The 22,229-nt window shown below is 46.0% G+C and overlaps 1 protein-coding gene across 3 annotated transcripts in view; it reads right to left on the reverse strand.

Moving 5' to 3' along the window:
• Window positions 1-22,229, reverse strand: part of CFAP20DC (CFAP20 domain containing) — a 416,942-nt gene that overhangs the window by 232,753 nt on the left and 161,960 nt on the right. For 2 of the 3 annotated variants that reach the window (XM_066596612.1, XM_066596614.1), the window contains exons 9-11: window positions 11,733-11,869; window positions 9,180-9,360; window positions 5,982-6,089 (exon numbers count right to left, since the gene is read on the reverse strand). In XM_066596612.1, the coding sequence (XP_066452709.1) occupies window positions 5,982-6,089; window positions 9,180-9,360; window positions 11,733-11,869 (426 nt within the window). The remainder of the gene's footprint in view (window positions 1-5,981; window positions 6,090-9,179; window positions 9,361-11,732; window positions 11,870-22,229) is intronic. The other variant, XM_066596613.1, reaches the window with a different exon arrangement.

The raw sequence follows: 22,229 nt of genomic DNA on the forward strand, positions 1-22,229 counted from the left end.
AACCGACACTAGTGACCGTTTAGAATACGGAGCACTTCTACGGTCAGTCTCCCCATCCCCAATCGGAGAAACGTGGCCTGTTCTGCACCCCACCAGGGTCCACAGGAGCTCTGTCTCCTGCAGAGGGCTATCCACGTCCTACTGACGCGGCTGTAGAGTTAGCAGCCCATCATTCCTAGAGAGTACAACATGCCATGTAGCTCAAAGAATGCCCGAAGGAAACTAACTCGGCATTACAAAGCGCCGCCGGAGGGGCGCCCCGCGTCACTTCCGTCTGTGGCGGGGGCATAATAGTATGCGGCTCTCCTTCACGTAGATCGCCCCAAGTTGCCTGTAGGAAGCTGCAGGTGGTCGCTCCAGTGGAGCTAGCCGTTAGGAAAACCGTCCAAAGCGCAAGCTTCTGTGGGGTGGAGGCGAATACCACGTGTTCACCAAATTCCTGAGAATAGTATATTCCTCAGAAGGGTACCACAAGACTTAGCCAGACCAAAAGGAAGCCCAACGGCTGTTCGACTTCCTCAAGAGTTTTGGCCTGCATACTGCTGCCTTAACACCTTGCTCCACACAAGGCCCAAATACATGTTGTCCATAAGGTGACTAATTTTTGAGTGAATGTAACTCTCGTACAATAGCGAGACTCCATACCAGACGTGGTACTAGCCGGGCCCTGTCCGCGTGCTATCCCGGCATCAGACCTAGCGGTCTGGTTGCCTGCAGGAAAAGGCGGGGGGCTAGCTAAGGCCAGGGCAACCCGGTCAGGCCTGACATCAAGGCCGGGGTACCGCTGATAATCAGCTTGTAGACCAGTACGGCAGCAGAGAGCGCACTTGATATGCGGCTCTGTCCCGAACTGCGACTCAGGGTGCAGGAAACTACTGAGGGGACGAAGCTGACTCCTGCTCAAACCAGTGTATGTGCTGCTTCGGGCATTGAAGTACCCCCGGTCTCAGCCGCCTAGGGTACCGCCGACAAGCAGCTTGAACCCTGTTGTACATAAGGCAAGATATTCTCCGGCTGGATGCAGTCTCGTTCCTTAACGAGAGAGCGCACATAGTATGTGACCCTTGCCGGCCGCTGTCCTCGTGTCCTCCTGGACATGGACACTGTGGTGCGATTGTCTGTAGAGGAGTTCAACCGGATTCAGGACAGACATGAGGAAAAATGAGTCCAGAGACTCCCTGTGTGAGTACTGACAAGAGATCGCATTCTGTTATCTGTAGGATGAGATTCTCTCCGCTTAATCTCGAACTACAGCGCAGGCGCACTTGGTATGTGGCTCTGGCCGCCCCGCCAGCATGTCCTCCTGACGCGGACACTATGGTACATGTGGCCGCGGGGGGAACCACAGGGGAGCTGCCGACATGCAAGGCTCAACCCGCTGCGGAGCCGACATGGGGAACGATGAATCCAGTCAGCGAGCCCAGAGTAATGCTGACAAGAGTTCGCACACTGTTGTCAGTATATATAGAGCTGTAGCGAGAGCACACCTGGCATGTGGCTCTGGCCGCCCTGTCCGCCTGTCATCCTGGACTTAGACACCGCGGTACTGCTGGCTGCAGGGAACTGCAGGGGGGCAATGGGGGAGCTTCCGTCAGGCAACGCTCGACCCGGTCCGGAGCAGATATGGGTAGCGAAGATTCCAGAGACTCCTTGTGCGGTACTCCTTCTGTATGGAAGGTACCGCAGGTCTCAGCAAGTTCGGTACGCTGTAGGCTCTTGCGGCCCCGTCCGTGTCATTGCAGGGGTACTAGGGGCGCTATCAGCGACCAGGGAGCCACCCGATAGCCTGTGTGTAATACGGAAAGGGTCCCAGCGACCTCAGTTTCACTGAGAGTATTGCGTAAGGAGTGGTCAGCTGCTGCCTGCGGGCAAAGCGGGTCGCACAGTAGCATTATACGCCAGCCTATGGCAATGAAACACCCGAACGTCGTGAGCTACGCAATATGTTCAGCAGCAAGGCAATGTTGGCCGTGCGACACGGTTATATACAACCCATCCTGACCAGCGGCAACGCACACAGGAAACGTGCGACCAACGCTGCTGTAGGGAGGTGATGATGGTGTACAGCCTCTAAAGTCCACGGCCGAGAAGCGGGTAAGGCATACCCGCGTTCTGGTATAATGGACGCAGGGCGGCTTCCCATCCCTATCACGAGGGCGCAGTAGGAGGCGTACGAGTGTGGCGCCGAGCTTAAAAAGACCGCCATGTGTAGCCGGCGGACCGGCTGTGCGGTGCTATGCGCGCGCTACGCAAAGAGAGGGACGCGGGGTAGGCGCCCGCTCGGTGCGAACAGTCAGGCGCCCGCTCGGCGCGAACGTTCAGACGCCCGCTCGGAAAATGCAAAGCGCCCGCTCGGCGGGAAAATGCAAAGCGTCCGCTCGTCGGGAAAATGCAAAGCGTCCGCTCGGCGGGAAAATGGAAAGCGCCCGCTCGGCGGGAAAATGCAAAGCGCCCGCTCGGCGGGAAAATGCAAAGCGCCCGCTCGGCGGGAAAATGCAAAGCGCCCGCTCGGCGGGAAAATTCAAACGCCCGCTCGGCGGGAAAATTCAAACGCCCGCCGGGCAGTCGGAATACATCAGTGACCGCCTGCATGCCCGGCCGAAGGCGCGCAGAGCCCTTGCGAAAGGAGCAGCAGGCACATACCGGTCCCGCGGCAACATCAGCCGCGGCGGGGCCGGAGCCATCCGCCGCGGGGGGGCCGGAGCCATCAGCCGCGGGGGGGCCGGAGCCGCGGCTTAACCGCACACTAGCAGTCGCGGGCGGCTGGAGTACCGCAGCCGCTCAACAAGCGGCCGCGGGCGGCACCCAACAAAATGGCCGCGAGCGGCCCGCAGCACACTAGCCGCGGCCGCCCACACAAACAGCCACGGGGGGACCGCAGCCATCAGCCGCATGCGGCTGGTACATCAGCCGTGGCCGTCCACAAAACAGCCGCGGGGGGCCTCAGCCGCGGCCGCCCAACGCAATAGCCAAAGTCGCGCACCAAAAACAGCCACGGGCGGCCAGCATCACAAAGACGCGGCCGCCCATCAAAAAACTGCCAGGGGCGGCAAGCAGCACCTGGCTGCCCACTCACCAAACAGCCGAGGCACATAAGCCGCGGGCGCCCACCAAAGAGGCGCGGACGCCCACCGAAAGCAACACACTGCAGCAGCATAACAAGCAGAGCGGCGCAGCCGCGGGGGAGGGCAGCGCAAGCACATCGCGGCAATAACAAAATAAACCCACATACTTACTCTTGACTGAGGTAGGGTGGCTCCCGGGCTCCAGCAGAGCTTCTCCCCATCATCGCTGCCTTTGGTGGGGCAGTGGATGCCGGACCATAAATAAGGGGGGCTCTATGGCTGGCGGGTCACACTCAGTTTGGTGGCCGAGTGTGCCTCCTTTTCTTCAAAGGGAGCCCGGCAGACAACAGAGGGCTACATATCTCCTCTGTTCGCCGCCCTCGGTGGGTTAACGGGGAGAGTCCTGCCTCCCCGTTATGCCCTGGCCTTCCGGGAAAGATAGGAAAAATTGAAAAATGCAAAAGAAAGAAAAAATAATCTCAGCAGGAGAGACAGTCCTGCCTCCTAGACACTAAGCAAAAAACTGAGCTAGCATGCTGCTTGCAGGAGGGGTATAGCTAGTGTGCTTAGTGTCGCCTCCTAGTGGCAGAAGCTATACCCAAGGTCAGAGCTGTGTCCCCCAATGATAACAGACGAGAAAAGTAAACTGGATGCCTTAAGCTCTATTTATCTGTATACTATAGACACTATTTATATGGGTATTGTAGGCACTATTTATCTGGTTACTATAGGCACTATTTATCTGTATACCATAAGCACTATTTATCTGGATACTGTAAGCACTTATTAATGTGGATATTTCAGGCGCAATTTATACGGCCACTATAGGCACTAGGTGCCTGGAGATTGTAGGCACTATTGGTACTGGTGTATCTTGTCTCCACCACAAGCATGGGTGGAGACCTAGTGATGGGCTGTATCCGCCCAGTGTACGCCCAAAAGGCAATGATTGGCTGCTTGCAGCAAGGTCCTAGCAGCATGTGTAGTGAGTTTTGGCTGGGATGGAGGGTAAGGGTTTCTTTCAGTGTTAGGCTTACGTTATTAGCTGTTAATGGTTCCAAGTGAAAGAGGTGGGGGCGCATTAACATGGAAGAATTAACAGCTATTAATGTAAGGCTAGGACTGAAACGAACCTTAACCCTTTCCCACTGTCAGTATCCCAGGAGGCCTCCCCGATGTCCGTACCCAGCAGTGAGTATTGCAGCTGCCCTCCCATCACGGACGCTTACGGCGCAGTCATGGTTCCCTATGTCCTGCTGTGTTGCTGTCCAGCTCCTGTTACTGTGGCCGCTGCTGTGCCATCTTTCCTGCTGCTCTGGTGCTCTCCATCCCCCGCTGTCTATCTCCCCGTCACCACTGTTAACAGCTTCTGACCGGAGCCGCTGTCGCTGCTGTGCATTCTCCCCTGCTGCTCCAATGCTCTCCATGCCCTGCTGTCAATCTCCCCGGCCTTACTGCTAACAGCCAAAGAGGAACTGTGAGGCATCACCTGGCTGTCAAGAAGCCTAACCATGGTATACACCCACCACTCCTGGTGTCGACACGGTACAACAGTAACTGCATTATTTATCTGGCCACCGTAGGCACTGTTTATTTAGATACTATTTATCTGCATATTGTATTTTAGTTATCTATACTGTGAATTTACTATTATCTGGACTCTGCATGACACTATTTATCTGGTTGATGTATATAATAATGTTAATCTTTATGTCGTATACACTATTTGGATGTTACATAGCATCCTGTTTCTAGGTGTGGTATACATCGGTATTAGTGTATCTTGATGCCACCAGAAGCTAGGGGTTTGACAGGAGGAAGGCCCCTATCACACCCCCAGCTCCCGATAGGGTCAAGTGTGGAAGGTCATAGCAGCACACTGTGCATTGCTTGAAGCCGGCCCTACTGTCTTAGGGTGACGGTTTCTTTTGCTGTTGCCCGTACATTGCCAGCAGTAAATGCTGGCAGTTTACAGGTAATAATGTACCGCTAATAATAAAAGGAACCCTGACTGTAAGCCAGCAGGGACGGATACAAACTATAGACAGGCTGCAGATGTCACTCACTGCTAAGTCCTGCGCGGCTTCTGTGCCCTGGCTCCCAGAGGATGGGGCCCCAGTCCCGGCTGCCGGAGCTGTATTTATTGTGGTCCGGCGGCTGGCAGCTCCCTGCAGCACAGCGCCTCTGAGGTCCGTGACGGCCGGTCCCCTGCCCTCACTTCCTGCTGATGTGCCGGCGGCCGTGTGCCCTCCCAGGACTGGTGCAGTACTGTTCTGGCGGCAGGTAACAGTGTTTGTCTGCCCACCGCTGTTGCCTCCCTGCTGAAGACGCCGAGCAGCCCATTACATGGGGGAAGGGGGGCCGCCCTTCCTCTGCTGCCGGGCAACTGTCCCCCTGCCACTGTAGCCTCCCTGCTGAGGCCAGCGTGAGATACACATGCCATGGGGGGGAGGGGGGCATCCTTCCCTCTGTTGGCGGCCCAAATTTTAATATTTAATCGGGGGAAAAGGGGCTTTCTGCTGTCAGCCAGCCACCGGGGAACAGTCTTGAAGCTAAGGGGGCGTCGTGTCTGCAGCGGGGCCCGCTGTACACTTTTGTAAAAAGCAGGCATATCTTCTCTGGCATGTCAGATTTACTATACTTTACACCAGAAAGTGGCACAGATTAGAGTGCAAATGTATGCCAGTTGGTAACGATTTCAGTCTGGTACAAAGACTGGCTAGATATACGCCAAGTTTATTAAGAAGTGTGCATCTCTTCATAAACTTAACACACTGTACTCCAGGGCACTCTTTACTAAGAACACCAGTCTAAGTAAATTTCCCCCTATGGTTATCCCTACTCAATTTCCTGCAGAGCAATGATCTTCCATCGTATGATCTCTTCAGAGTAATTTGTCATTGGGAGCCTACTTACCAAGCATATTTGTTGGCTTCTCCTTCTTTGCACTCCCAAAATTTCTTAATCTCCTGCCTTTGTCCTTAGTGAGAGGATCCACAGGTGGATGTGGTTGGTAATCTGTTCCTAGAACATATTAAGTAAATTACTAAAGACTGTTAGACATAACTGATATGCTCATATTGCTCTAATACTTTGTTAGTTAGTAAATATAGTTGATAAAGGACTGCTACAGTATGTCAGGCATTGCTGAAACAATATGGCAAAGACTGAACCCGAATTCGGCTCCAACTCTAGATCCACTTGAAAGATTCTAGAAATTATCTGCAAGTGAATATAGAAATGCACTGACAGCTATTGAGAGTGTTACCAATAAAAATATATTAATAGTGAAGAGCAAGCTGATCTGACTAGCCAGCACTAGTCATGCGGGCAGCACTGGTTATTCAAAGCAGATATAGTGTCTTAAACTAATGATGTATACTAATAAACAGTGTGCACCAGGAAATCAGAGAAGCTGGTGTGGCCATCTTTATTTCTCCTGGCCAGAGTCACTTTAATGCATGACCAAAGCAATGAACATCTGCACTGGTATTAAAGAAGGCCCTATAGAACTATGACTTTTTAACATTCCCTACTTGAGATGTTTTGCAGCATCACAATTTTGCAGTGGCAGGTTCCATGTGGGACCTTGCTTACTAAGTAGTGATAAGCCTGAGGCGTACCCAGCTGCATGTGTTCATTTTACCCGAGAGGTGCCTCAAGGCTTAGATCCATTAAGTAGGTGTGATTCTGTAATGTATTCTTTAAAGTACGGGGCTGTTGATATTGATAGCTCACTGTAGCGCAATGCCTCAAGCACCAAGCGTAGACTATTGCTTTGTTCAGGCATAGTATGATATAAAGAATTCCATCTTCTACTAGATCTTATATTCTATACGCCATGATTGTTCTAAACCAGCTTCTCTTTACATATACTGTAAGATAACTGCATGGCACAACCTATAACCCTCATATACCGAAATTGTATAAGGCCGTGTTTAAAGAGGTGAATTTCACGTGCAAGTTCTGTGCGTTGCGAGACGGACAGAACTTACATGTCAATAGAACCCATAAGCTTTTAGTGGGTTAATTTACATGAACGCTTTTTTTCTTGCATTGATAGTGTGAGGATCACAGCATATCCTATTTGCATCGAAATTAAATTTTCATGTGAACGAGATTCATTTTTTCCCTCATTTTAACTATTGGAACCACTTACAATTTTTTCATGCACGTGTAATTTTTTCACACAAAATACATTTTGCACGCTTGAAAAATTGCATATTAAATCACAGGTAAACAAGTGCTGTATAGGTCCGACTTATAACAAACTCCCTCATATTGTAAATGCCTTAGTGAAAGTGTGACATGGAGTGGAGAGTGACATACAGTGCTGGGGTTAAAATAATCATCCAGTTTCGGGACAAAATCTTGTCTCAGGATCGGAGGTGGTAAATTACCTGCACTTGTTCTTCAATGTCATCTCACCAATCCACTGGTTTCTAGTCCCGTTTTCAGGCATCCAAATTGGCTGATCTTCAAACTACCTAATTCCGGCAGTGCATTGGCAGTGTTAAACCATCAATGCTCTATATCTGTTCTCTGATTGGTAGGGATGAGCGAGTATACTCGCTAAGGCACTACTCGCTCGAGTAATGTGCCTTAGCCGAGTATCTCCCCGCTCGTCCCGAAAGATTCGGGGGCCGCCGCAGGGCGGGGAGCTGCGGGGGGAAGCGGGCAGGAACGGAGGGGAGATCTCTCTCTCCCTCTCTCCCGCCCGCTCTCCCCTGCTCCCCACTGCAACTCACCTGTCAGCTGCGGCGGCACCCGAATCTTTAGGGACGAGCAGGGAGATACTCGGCTAAGGCACATTACTCGAGCGAGTAGTGCCTTAGAGAGTATACTCGCTCATCCCTACTGATTGGCCATAGCTGCTCACATGATCAGCATCAACCAATCAGAGAGTAGTGCACAGTGTGCATTAGGTAGTTAGACCATTGTTTCTGCCATCTTGAATGCCCCAAAACGAGGCCTAAAACCATTAGATGAGAGGAAAGGTAGAGCAGAACTGCAGGTAATATACCCTTTGTTGCTGGAACAGAATTTTGGGAATGTCCACCTTTTAACAGCATGGTAAAAAGTCAAGGACAATATGATACCCTCTTTGTGGATAGCAAATGTAACAATAAAAGAACCAATGGTTCGTGGCATAAAGAGAGAAGCAGTTTACTGGCATGGTATCTACAGATAACGCGTTTTGGGGTTACAACTCCTCTATCAGATCAAGAGACTTATATGTCTTTTACATGAAAAAATAAATTATATGTAGAGACTGAGTATGATGGGAGAGTATCAGGTGGTAGATCAGACCTGCTAAAGGAATGGACCAGGATCATGTACGTAAGATGTCATATTTACAGACATACAATGGAATCTGCAGCGGATTTCATGTGCTTTCATCACCGTGGGTGATCTGCAGGAAATACATACATGGAGTGTGGATTTGTAGCTTGCTTGCTGCCTATGGTCCTTCAAACATTTAGGCTGGGTTACCACACGGCGTATTCCTGGTGGAAATCTTGCGGTTTGGCCGCAACGACACACCGCAAGATTTCCGCCAGGAAAGCGCTGCTTCAAAACCCGTGGCACTTAGACGTGGGTTTTGGAGCGCCTGGCCGCATGCTTTCCCGTTGCGACCGGCGCTCCCATAGAGGAGAGTGCGGCTACAACGGAAAAAAAGAATGGGCATGCTGCGGCCGGTAAATCGGCGACGCAACGCCGGCCTTGCCGTGACGGATTAGCTGTTCGTGTAGACGAGATTTCTGTGAAATCTCGTCCAAATGTCTGGCTAACCTCGGGATTAGCAGCCGCAGACGGATTTGCCGCGGTGAAATTCCGGATGGAATTTCCATGGCAAATCCGCCCTGTGGGAACCCAGCCTTAATTTGCCGTAGGTCATACTGTATTATTCTCGGGCAGGAGAATCCACGCAATGGTTTGCAGATGTCACATGATGTCAATGACAACCTGCATATGGTAGATGGATGTGTCAAATGATGAGACACTAGATATTGTGATTCTCTAGCAGTAGTCTCCAACCTATGACTCTCTACCTGGGGGTGCACCGGTTGTAAACTACTAGTGTACAATATTGGTGGTTTGTAAGTGAGTTACCTCGGGGTTGCAGCTCTTTCTTTTTTGTGTGTTGTACGTTTTCTTTATTCTTCTGGTCTGATGGAAGGAAAAGTGTGGGGGACAAAATTCTTATGTCTGCCATATGTGCTGACGTAGTGGCTTCTTTCTCCTGAGCCAACTGTTCCAAGGACCTTTCTTGTCTACTGGTGGACCTTGCTGACTGGGTGAAGCATAAAAAACAAAAAAAATTTACGATAGTGATTGAACAGATGAAGAACATACTGTTTGCATATTGATTATAATCTTTTTGTTTTCAGAAACCGTAATTAGGACAACTAATAGATGCTCTATTTAAGTTAACCCTTTCCAATCCAATTATTTTTTCTCAGCTATTCTCCCCAGCTCCAAATAAATTGGAGCTGGTGAGAATGGATGAGAAAAAATACATTTCCCTGCACCCTCCTGAACTGACAGAGTTCAGGAGGGTGCAGGTGCTCACTGCACCGTGGGAGGGCCTGCTTACCTGTCTGGCGTCTTTCGCATTCTCCCTTCTGCCTCCCAGCTCGGCGATCATGTGACCGCTGGGGTCTGGTGGCACCCAGCGGTCACATGATCGCTAAGCTGGGAGACAGAAGGGAGAACGCGGAAGACGCCGGACAGGTAAGCACCCCCCCCCCCCCCCACGGTGCAGGCTCCCGGCTCGGCGTTCATGTGACCGCTGGGGGTCAGGGACACCGGCGGTCACATGATCACCGGGCGGAATCTCCGTGCATTACATAGCGCTAATTGAGCTCTATGTAATGTGTAAAAGAGAAGGCAGAAAGGGTTAAAAACCCTTTCTGCCTTCTCCTAGGGGGTCCTCGATTGGGACCAGTGCAGGAGTGTATCTGCACCCGATGTGTCTGACGATCAGGTGCAGATGCACTCCTGCACTGCAGTGTCGGGCCTGCCCCGACATCAGAGCTGTGGAGGGAAATGATGATGTCGGGGCCCGACATTGGATTGGAAAGGGTTAAAAGCACAGTACTGTGCAAACATTTAAGGCAGGTGTAGAAAAAATGCTACAAAGCATGTTTTCAAAAATAAAAGTGTTAATAGTTTATTTTTGTCAATTAACAAAATGCAAGGCGAAAGTAAAAATTAGACTTTTAAATCAAATCAATATTTTGGTCGTCTGCCTTGAAAAAAGAATGAGTTCTTCCTGGTGCACAGGTATTGAGGAAACTTGTCAGGGAGGTTGTTCCAAACATCTTGGAGAACTAAGCACAGATCTTCTGCAGATGTAGCTTATTCAAATCCTTCTGTCTCTTCATGTAATCCTAGCCAGATTGGATGATGCTGAGATCAGAGTTCCGTGGGCCCATATCATCACTTCCAGGACTCCTTGTTCTTCTTTACGCTGAAGCTAGTTCTTAATGACATTGGCATGTTTTACGTTGTTGTGCTACTGCCAAATAAATTTGTAACCAATTAGATGCCTTCTATTTTTGAGAGCATTCTTACTTTGCAGTATTTTTTCCACACCTGACTAAAGCTTCTGCACAGTACCGCACATCTAAGGCCTTAGTCACACTGGCGTTTTTTGCCGCGATTTGCGGATCGCATGACGGATGCGCATCCGCAAATCGCGTGACCGGGGCTGAAAAAAAAAAATCGCCCGAAAAAACTGCTCCTAGCCGCGTTTCAATAGAAACAGGTCAGAGCTGTCCAGCGCATTGAATTCAATGGAGCCGGCAAAACAGCCGGCTCCATTGAAAGCAATGCGCTGCGGGCGATCTCACGATGAATTGTCGGGAAGGGCTTAAATATATAAGCCCTTCCCTGCAATTCATCCAGAAATGTGTAAAAATAAAAAAAAATCTATATACTCACCCGCTCCCGGCAGACGGAGTTCAGCGCGGCCGGCCGGCAGTGGGTGTGAGTGAGAGCTGCCCCTGATTGGCTCAGCGCAGGGACCAATCAGGGGCAGCTCTCACTCACACCCACTGCTGGCCGGCCGCGCTGAACTCCGTCTGCCGGGACAAGGTGAGTATATATATTTTTTTTATTTTTACACATTTCTGGATGAATTGCAGGGAAGGGCTTATATATTTAAGCCCTTCCCGACAATTCATCCCGCGATCGCCGGCAGCCCATTGCTTTCAATGGAGCCGGCTGTATTGCCGGCTCCATTGAATTCAATGGGCAAAGATCGTCCTTATCTGCCACAGCTGTGGCAGAGAAGGATGATTTGTCTAGTATATGCTCTCAATAGGGTCGGCACTGCTGCCGCCGGCCCCATTGAGCGCATATAGAGAAAAGAACTGGAATCGCAGATCGCAGATAGGTACAATCTGCGATTTCTGTTCTATAATTTATCGGACGAGCGCATAAAAAGCGCTCATGTGTCCGATACCATTGCAAAGCAATGGTTTTATAAAATCGCCGGAGGCGTGCGCATGCGCAAATCGCGCGAAAAACCGCCCGTCTGACTAACGCCTAACAAAGAATATAAATATAAAAGAAGGTAAAAGTGTATTTTCATAGATTATATCATATAAAACGGCACATAGATTTGTCAATTTGGTTATTTGTAGCCAGCCTATTTCCAACCTCTCCTGTAGACCTGGCACTAGCTTTTCTCACGGTGGCTGGAGGAGGCCCTGAAACTTTGGATCCAAAAGCAATGTGAGATTTATCTCCCTTCCTAATGTCCCGAAAGCTTCCATGTCCTCTGTTTGTGAGCAGATCTGTCAGAATACAATGGAAGTTAGTTATTTAGTGATATCACATTAAAGTAGACTGACCTTTATTCAGGTGTAGACCGTTTTGAAAATGACATTGTTTACTATCATTATTTCAATCAATGTAAGCATATGTTCATACGTGTCGGTTTCAGGGTGGCTTCAGCTGAGTACATCCTCAAATACGCTTGTTCTTGTGCAACTTTTTTGTGCAGAGAATGAGTGTATATGGCGTGCCTGTGCAAATACTGTGCTAATTTGTGCAGGCACCACTAGTTTACATAGGCAAGGGAATCACCCCACCCTGATTTAAATGGCTACTAAGCCAAATAAGGTTCCAGTAGACGCATCAATGGACCTCTATGGCGCTCTGTGGTGGACAACTGCGCGCAAAATAGAGCAGGTCCTATTTTTTTACGCCTGTGAGAACCATACGCACCCTCCAAAAAAAGAAAGGTGATTAAACCCATTGAAATCCATGGGTTCTATTCTCCATGTTTTGCAAAACTGGGCTAACACATGGCTATTTGAAAGAACCCTTATTGTGTATTTTATCATGGTTTTTGGGCATATTTTTCTGCATCTATTGCAAAAAGGTGGAGGAATAACCATGAAACCATAAAAACATAAAAAAGCAAGATGTGAATATACCCTAAAATTACTTTTTATACAATTTGAGAAAATATTTTGGATTATAATTGAATATATTATTTAAAGAAGAAGAATACATTTTCTATAATATAGTGTGATAAGTAGAAATTTAGGTCTGTGACAATAAATGTGCTTAGGTTGTTTTAAAGAGTATTTCAATCTAAATGCACAAACAGAACTGGATCTAAAAACGGAATATAAACTATCTTTAAAGGGAACCTGTCCCCACCGAACTAAGTTATGGTGCTGTTTGGTGAGGTGATAGGGAGCCGAGGAATGTATTTTTTATTTTTGAAAACCAAAAGCAAATTTGGTATTGCCACATCTCTAAGTCTTATCTTTCAAAGCAACACATTTATTCCACAGGTTGAACATCTTCAAAAAATAAAATAAAATACACCAGTCTCAAAAAAAAAAAAATTGTAAAAAGCAATCAAAAAGTTGAATGTACTTCACAATGGTACCAATAAAAACCAGAGATCATCTTGTAGAAAACAAGACCTCACACAACTATATTGACAGAAGGATAATAAAGGAAAGGTCTTCAGAAGATGGCAGCAGAAAATATATATTTTTTCAAAAGATATTTTATTTTTAAAAGTAGTACAGCAAAAAAATAAAAAAATAAATTTGGTATTGTCGTAATCTTACCGACCCATAGAATAAAGTGAGCATGTGATTTTTGGCACAATACTCCCACAAAGTTGGTGAAATTGCATTACTTTTCCCATTTCACTCCACTTAGAAATTTTTTAACGTTTTTCACTACATTATATGGCACATTAAATAGTACCAATAAAAATACCAGACAGCTAAGTTGTTGGAAAAATAAGAGTTATGATTTTTTGAAAATGGGGAGAAAAACTCAGAAATAAAAATAGGGGGGCACGACCTTAAAGGGTTAAAAATTACAGACATCAATGTCATAGAAAAAATTATTTGTGTAGATTAGTAATAATTACCTAAAGTTTAAAAAAAAGATTGCACTAAGGGTGCTTTTACATGGAGCAGTTACATGATCGCTCTACCCAGAACTCACCAGGTGAGCTGCACAGCCATAGAAGACAAAGCTGCGAGCGGGAGAAGTGGCACACTGGCATAGGTGTGTATAACTTTTTTTTTTACATTTCACTAAAAAACTTCTTCCCCTCCACAAGCCCAAGGACCCGACTGGCCCATCAAGAATTTTCCCAGTAGGTGAATGGGCAGTCTGCCTCTATTGACAGTTATCTCTATATGACTATACGTACACGAACAGCTGTCAATCACTGATAACAGCCCATTGGACCAGAACAAGCAGATATAATTTAATAAAATATAAGTTATACTGATTCTTTTCCCTAAAAATGATACATCAATCTGCTCAGCAACATGTTTTTTGTAAAGTGGAGTGCATTGTGACAGGTTCCCCATACTTGGCTTTGTCCTGCAGTCCCACTGAAAACGAAAAGTGACAATGAGCTTGCACAACCTGCACAGTGTTCAGTAATGTGAGAGCAGCAACCAGCAGGTGAAGAAGATGGTGGAAACATGGCCTCCCTCGCCCCACCACCCCCCGTTCTTGGGAATAGTGGTCGTCCAAGCCCTCACCGATCTTTCGGTTTTCATCCATCCAGTGGATAGGCAATGACTTGAAATTCTGTGGGTTGAGCTCTACCGCTGAGCATCATGTAAGCCTTAGCCTACAGCTACATCAAAAGGGTGTCCTATTCAGCATTTATTAAACCTATCCTTACTGAACTATGGTGAAGATCGAGAGGGACAAGAGTGATGCTTCAGCGGGGACTATGAGGTCTACTAAAAATCAAGCTGACATGCCGAAATTCCTGAAAAGGAGTGCTCTCTCCCTGTCTGGGGCCCCAAATATAGTGCCACCCATAGCAGCTGAGGAAGACCCACCTGCAAACTCTCATTTAGAATATAGCTTAGAAGGAGATCACAGTGATTCTGTTTCTGCTTCTATCTCCAAAAGCTTTCCTCAGGAAGATGCTCACACAAAGCCCTATGCCCTGTGAGGTCTGAGCTGGCTGACATCAAATCAGAGGTCCAGCTTAAAGGCCATTGCGTTGAGGATCTAAAAGGTATGTGTTTAGAGATTACTGCCCACTTGGGTGCGCTGAAATTCCTGTGTCTCCCAGCAAAATACTTACATTGACTGAGTCATGGTGTTGATTGAAGACCAGGAGAATAAGAGCTGTAACCATAATATACAGTTCAAAGGCCTCTTGGAGATCTAGGCTGCAGACACCCTCCACTCTATTGAAGCTGAGTTATTCACCAATTTAGTGGGTAAAGAAAGAGTGGCAACTATTATCATTGAGAAGATTCCCAGAGCTATCTGCCTAAAGTCTAAACTGGAGGAACCACCAAGAAATGTGATATGTGGTCTATCAACATATGTAGATAAAAAAAGAACAGATTAAATATGGGGAGGTGTTACCCATTCTACACTTGCCAAGAGATGACAACTGAAACCATTGCTGGAAGTCCTCAGAGATAATAACCTGCAGTATTCCTGGCTTTTACCTTTTGGAACCTTCATCTTAAAGAATGGTGGATCTGGATAGAACATGGTCCCTCCTTTACTTAACTCCGATCCCAATCCTATCCTGGATGCCCTCACAGGACATGAAGGACTTACCACAGCTCGCTTCAAGTCTCCCCAGAATAAGAAAGATAGCGCCAAACTCCAGTGCCCGACTTAGAGACTCTGAGCAGATGCCGGCTGTACCTGGTCTCTTCTCTTGCGAGTGTTTCCTTTATTCACAGTGTGGCTCATGCTGCTGAGTTGGTTTTGTTTGTTCCTTAGGTCTCAGGCTGCTAACGATCCGTACTCAATTTATTCTTCTAAAGCTAGGATCATATAGTTCATCCTGGAACTTTCCTGGGTCCTGTGATGACCCACCTGAGAGCTTCTTTGACTTTGTAAATGTGTGAACTCTTACTGACCTTGTCAAGAGTTGAGTGCTTCTATCTATGCTGCTTCTCAGTGTATGTAAGTGATAGGTTACATATCCTAAGGAACTTTTCTAGTTTTGTTCTCTTGGTAGGATGTTTTTCCTGCTTTACATGCTAAAACTGATATATACTGTAGGTTAAATATTAGTCTATATCTGTTAATATTACCTTTTTATGATCTGATGTGGGTCTGTACTTGTTCTTCATATCATATCCCACTTTTGCTTTCAGTTTAATAGAGATGTTTATTTTATTTAACATTATTTGCTATATATAAATGCGTTCATTATTTGCTTATGTTCCATTGTACAACATATTTAATGCCACCCGACCTCACCTTCCTTCCCTTTAATCCACTCCCTTCACTTTCTTCTTAAGGGCGAGCACCCACTGGCGTTTGCGTTTCCCGCGGGAAAAAAACGCAGCGTTTTCGCCGCGTTTCTCGCGTTTTTTCCGCGCGTTTTCCGCGGCGTTTTCGCGGCTTTGCCATTAATTTCCATGGAGAAAAATAAGGACACATATGCAACTGACAGTTCCTATGTTAAAAACGCAAACGCAATGCAAAAAAAACGCCAGTGGACAGGAACACATGTTATCTCTATGCCTGTGCAGGAAAAACGCAAAACGCAGGTAAAAAAACGCCAGTGGGTGCTCGCCCTTAGTAAGCAAAAGACCACGGCACTCACTCTACCCCACCAGAGTAAAATACTAGGGGGGAGGCAAATTAGAGAAAAATAGTATTTTTAAATAGAGGAGAATCTTAGTTCTCTGTAGCGAAAAAAATCTAGTTAGATAGATGCAGAGCCACCAACAGGGCTATGGACATAAGCCCCTTGGGGAAACACGTATAGCGGAAAAGGTGGCAGCATGTGCGGAACATGGACTCCATACCTTGTTTCATTTGGTTTTTGGCTTGAAAAAGACCTTTACAGGTCGAAACGTCGCCTAATTTTTAAACTATGAAACAATAAAGCATGTTCCTTTAGACAAGGGAGTTTTTTTTGTGCATCACTATATGCTGCCACCTTTTCTGCTTCACTTTCTTCTTCAGTAGGATATTTTATCATTTCCTATACTGTCCTCCTACAGTAATGTTGCATAGTGTAGGTCCACTGTTCCATCAGGTCTTTATACATCTCACTCTCCTTCATCTCTCCCTATCCGCTCTACTTAAACATGTGGAGTATTGTTAAGGGAGACTTAATCACTAGTGAGGTAGCCTAGGCAATCCTCAATAATTACCATCTATTCACTCTATAGTTTTCTCTTTTTAGTTTTCACCCTTACCCTCAGACTCCCCTTTCCCACCTTGCTGTTTCCATTCTATATATTTGCATTAGAGATTTTAGCTCTCTGATAATTTAGCACTGCCTATAACCCTGTTACTGTTTCCATGTCAAATCTGGTTTTACGTCTTTTAACACTAAGGGGTTAAATTCACCTAACAAGAGAAACCACTTTGTTTGGCTCCTTAAAAAATTAACAATGCCCATTGCTTTTCTTCAAGAAATGCACGTCCAAGACAAGCAAGATCCCTAAACTACCTAGGGACTATTTTACCCTATGATTTCATATCTGCCACCCCTTGGCTGCAGGTGCATTCCACAACTCAGTCCCCTTTAAGTGCACGCAACAGTTTACAGATGCAGAGGGCCATTTGCTGTTCCTCAAGTGTACAATTCTTTTTTCTCCTTATACCTTTACTCATCTTGATGTCCCTAATACGAACCTGGTCTCCTGGCTGGTAGGGGCTATGGAAAAACTGAAGCTTTTTGCAAAAGGCCAAATAATTTTAGGGAATGACTTAAAGGAGTTGTCTCACGGCAGCAAGTGGGGTTATACACTTCTGTATGGCCATATTAATGCACTTTGTAATGTACATCGTGCATTAAACATGAGCCATACAGAAGTTATTCACTTACCTGCTCCGTTGCTGGCGTCCCCGTCTCCGTCTAATTTAGCTGGCTTTGTGCTTTTTTAGACGCGCTTGCGCTGTGCGGTCTTCTGGCTGGTGAATGGGACCGCTCGTGCCGGAGAGCGGGTCACCGCGTCGTCATCGTAGCTCCGGCCCGTCACGTGTGCCGATTCCAGCCAATCAGGAGGCTGGAATCGGCAATGGAACACACAGAGCCCATGGTGCACCATGGGAGAAAACCGCAGTGCATCCCTGGGAAAGGACCGGCGGCCATCTTAGGCAGAAGATTTTTAATACTTCACATTTCAGCACATCGGTGAGTAGCAAGCGGCTTAAAAACCGCTTTAAATTGCTATTTTATGCCAGGGGGGTGACAGGGGGAATGGGATAAAGTAAAATTTTGATGTTTGCAGTGAGACAACCCCTTTAAATATCACCTTGAATCCTTTCCTGGACTCCTCCTCAAAAGATTCCCAGATCTCACAGGTAGCCTTAAATATGAAGATATTTTAACCCAAATACCAGAGATTATTATTCTCAGGTGCACAAGTCCCATCAATGATTAGATTACCTCTTTGTTTCAACTAATCTGATCCCCACTATTAAACAGTCAAAAACTGGTAATATAAAAGGTTAAGATCACGCACCAGTTTCAGCCATCCTATTATGGCATCTTAACCTGCTAGGCATTGGAGATGGAAGTTGGACAAATTCATCCTTGATAACCTTGCCTTGAAGCATGCCAACGTGTTTCTTCCTACATAGAGAGTTTTTTCGAAGACAACACACAAGACTCCCATCATCATCCCCTCGTTTGGGAAACTTGGAAACTTATAAGACATGTAGAAGAATTACTTTTATCGCCCTCATTTCTAAAATTAAGAATGTCAGATTTCCACCCTTGAACAAATTACTAAGCACGCAAAAACTAATTTGGCTCAAGCTGATCAATCTTCTCTGTGTGAGAAACTTACATTTTAAATAACAGAGCAGCCAAACTGCATTTATATTACAAACATCAGATTTTCGCTCATAGAAATAACGGAAGCGCATGTCTTGGCTTTAAAAAGTAATGTTGGAATTCTGCTCGCCAACTCAACTGATATGGCCTAAGTCTTCAAATTTTTTTTATGCTGACCTCTATAATTTGAATCGACCCAACTTTGTTCAGAATACAGTATAGAGAGATCAAGCCATTCACTCCTTACTCAATTCCCTGCACCTTCTCTCCCTGGACCAGATGTGGCCTTGGAGCTTGTTGCTCCAATATCCTTATAAAAGCTTATGTCTGTTATCAACAGTTTCCCCTTTTGGAAAAGCCTAGGCCCAGGCAGATTATCCTTGGCTTATTATACAAAATTCCAAAATACTCTTTTTCCTCAGTTGGACCTATTATTAAACACTTTAAGTGGAGCATCCCTCCCAAGAAGCCCACATCACTTTAATTCATAAAGAAGGCAAAGATCCACAACTTTGCGGAAGGTACAGACCAATCTCACTTCTGAATCTAGACATTAAAAATCTGGGTGAAACTGCTTTCTTGAAAAATAAATAAATACCACAATCAATGATGAGCAGGCTGGTTTTGTTAGAGGAGGGGAAAAGATAATTCATTATGCTTCTTCATGCCATCAACTATGCTCATAAAAATTAAATTTCCTTAGTTCTTCTTGGTGTAGATACCAAGAAGGCTTAAGATAGAGTAGAGTGGGGTTTTTTTACGTGAGCGGTGCTCAAGTTTAATTTCTCCCTAAGGCTCGTGCAGGCAATCTTTATGCTCTATTCTCAGCCCCATGCTGGATTAAAAATTAATGACATTCTCTCCCCTACATTTGAATTAACGAATGGTACTTGTCAGGAATGCCCTCTCTTACCTATTCTTTTTATCCTTATACTGGAAATACTGCTGCAGGCAGACCCACCTCAATAGTGATGTTCAAGGTTTAGCAAAAGGGAAACATATCCTTCAAGTAGCAGTAGCGTTCGCTGACGATTTGCTATTTCTAGTTATAAACCCAAAACAAGGCCCCGACTGAACTCCATGCTTCAGCATTAGGTAAACACTTCTAAGTGTACAGTCTTAAATATCACTATTCCACCAAAAAGAACTAGAGGATATCAGAAATCCCCACCCCCTCTTATTTAGGCAGGTTCTTCAACAAAGTACCTTGAGATTCGTTTACCTAATAATCTCTCTGGTCTTTGCTCCCTAAATTTTGCTCCTCTGTTGGCAGAAATTAAGTCTATCCTGCATATATGCGATCTTCCTGTGTTCTCTTGGTTTAGATGAAAAATCTCCTGAAAACATATATAGTGGCAGAAATCCTTTACAAACTTCAAATGTTCCCTGCTTTCCGTTAGCTCCACTCCCTTCCTCTACACCTTTATGCCTTAGCCCCTCATTTCTCTCCAAACAACTAGACACACTCACCAGCCATATGTGGAATCTACTTGCTCATCGCAATTTACTCAACCTCTGGAGTATACAAACCCAGGAGAGAACTTTGTTAGTCTCTTGCTTGCTTCCCAAACTATGATCCCAACCCTTCAAACTCTGGTTAAATGCTTCACTTCTTTTCTGGATAAATTCCCTTCAACCAGACCCCTAATGGAGTTCAAAGGGGTTATTCAGGCTAAATGTGGTGCCAGTAGGAAAATCTCTAGACTGCTACATAAGTTCAATGCTATTAGTAAATTCTCTAGCCCAGCATTTCTTCTGTCTTGGGAGATAGAGCTGGGCGTCACCCTTTCCGAGTATGACGCTAGTTTCATTATTGGTCACTCACATGCCTTCTCAAGTTTTGTTCACCTTCAGGAGAACCACTAAAAATCAATAAGATGGTATAAGACCTCCGAGTGGCTTTATGCATATAAAGTCCAATAATGTTAGCGTTTTAGGAGTGAGGTGGGTTCATGCCTCCGTATTTGATGGAAATGCCCTCTCATCTGCTCCTTTTGGAGGCAAGTCGATAATGTTACTCATCAGATCTCTGGACCGTCTTTTACAATGGCCCCGAAGGGTGTGAAACTGGGCAAACCTTTCAACTTCCACTCCCCTTCCAAGACAAACCTCATTACTCATCTTATCACTTCTGTGAAAGCCTTGATACCTCTCAACTGGCTTCAGCCCATCTCTCCCTTCCCTTCCACAATGGCGAGATAAGGTTAGTGAAGTATGTAGATTTGAAGAGCTCTCCAGCTGGACTAATAGATCGGATTCATCCTTCAGAAAAATCTTGGATCCTTGGCTTCAATTACAATCTTTGAAGTAATATACTTAGTTGTAATACCAGTGAACAAACAATGTGTGGTAGCTTTTATTAGCTTCTTATCTCTGATGCTCCCTCCTTCTCCCTCCTCATATTTTTACTTTCCTTCCCTTGTCTTGTGTTCGCTAACAATTTAAGTATATTGTTAACAAGTCCTAGGTCTGAACTCGTGGATTGTTGATGCTCTTGGCTATTTCACAGATGTTCATGCTTCAGTATAATCTTCTTATTGTAATAATATCGATTACATGTACATGATGTCCTCGGGCCTGTTGGTCTGTTTGTTTCTATTCATGTTCATGTACATTGAGATTTTGCATCCAAAACAAATTTCTTAATAAAACAAGAATTACAAAAAAAAACCTTGAAATGTAATTGACTAACCAGAATAGCCATTTAAGGCCTCATTCAGATGCCAGTATTTTGTATCAGTATTTGTTAGGCCTCATGCCCACGGCAGGGTCGGATTCCGACTGCAAGATTCACGCGTCGGGATGCGATCCATGCCCCGGCATTGACCTCCAGCTTACCTGTCCGGTGTCTTCTCTCTCCGCTCTGCGATGTGTCGGGTGGCACACAGCTGCGCATGCACAGAGTCGGCGTGTCAGTGGTGATACTGAGCAAGTTTTCACGTGGTCAAATCGTGGCCGTCAGCATAGGATTGCATAAACTAATGCAATCCGATGGTAGTGTGCAACGGTGGAAATTCAGCGCAGAATCTTGCATTGGAATTTCCGTCTGTGGGCATTGGGCCTAAACCAGAAATTGAATATAAATAGAGATAAACTACAAGGAAAAGATTTAGATTTCTTCCTTAGGCCTCCTGCACACAGGCAGATTTGCATTGCGAAATCCAGAGCAGGATTCCGCCTCCAGATTTTGCAGCAAATCCAGCACATAGGATTCTATAAGAAAACGTGATTTCTTGCCCACAAGCAAAAATCGATTGCGATTTTCCGCTTATGGGGGAGAAATCGCAGCATGCTACTGTAGTGGCACGGAGTTAACGGACCCCTTTATAATGTATGAATGCATTTGTTTTGTGCTTTGTATTGTCAGTGTCTTTCATATTACATGAATTTGATGTGTATTGCACTTCTGCAGCACTGAATGAGTTAACTGACATGTGAGATGTCTGAGAAATGTATCTTGTTGTTTGTCTCGTGATAGTGCTTTATATATGTGAATGCAAGATGTTTTGCAAGGGTCTTCTGTCTTCAGTTCTGGACTTGTAAGCGTGAGGAGTGTTGGTGGAGCTACAAGTGAGCCACACGGCACCTTCAGTCCCGTGTGGGCCGAGATGGAAAAAGCTGAAAGGTATCCTCAGCCTTCCCTGGGCCTGCTTTGCCCAGGAGATGCCAGTGGTGTCCTGAGCCACTGATGAACAGAGAGAGTGTGGAGTGCCTGCTGAATGTGAGTGACGACCAGTAGAGAGCTGGCGAGAGTAAAAGGAGTCTGTACTGGAAACAGAAGCCTGTAGATAACTGGGACTGTAGATTCTTGTCAACCTGTGATTTCCTCCCTGTAGCACCACTTTGTGATTTATGCATCGTTTTGCTGCTGGCATGAGTTT

The sequence above is a fragment of the Eleutherodactylus coqui genome, chromosome 3 (genome assembly GCF_035609145.1).
Source record: "Eleutherodactylus coqui strain aEleCoq1 chromosome 3, aEleCoq1.hap1, whole genome shotgun sequence".
Classification (NCBI taxonomy): domain Eukaryota; kingdom Metazoa; phylum Chordata; class Amphibia; order Anura; family Eleutherodactylidae; genus Eleutherodactylus; species Eleutherodactylus coqui.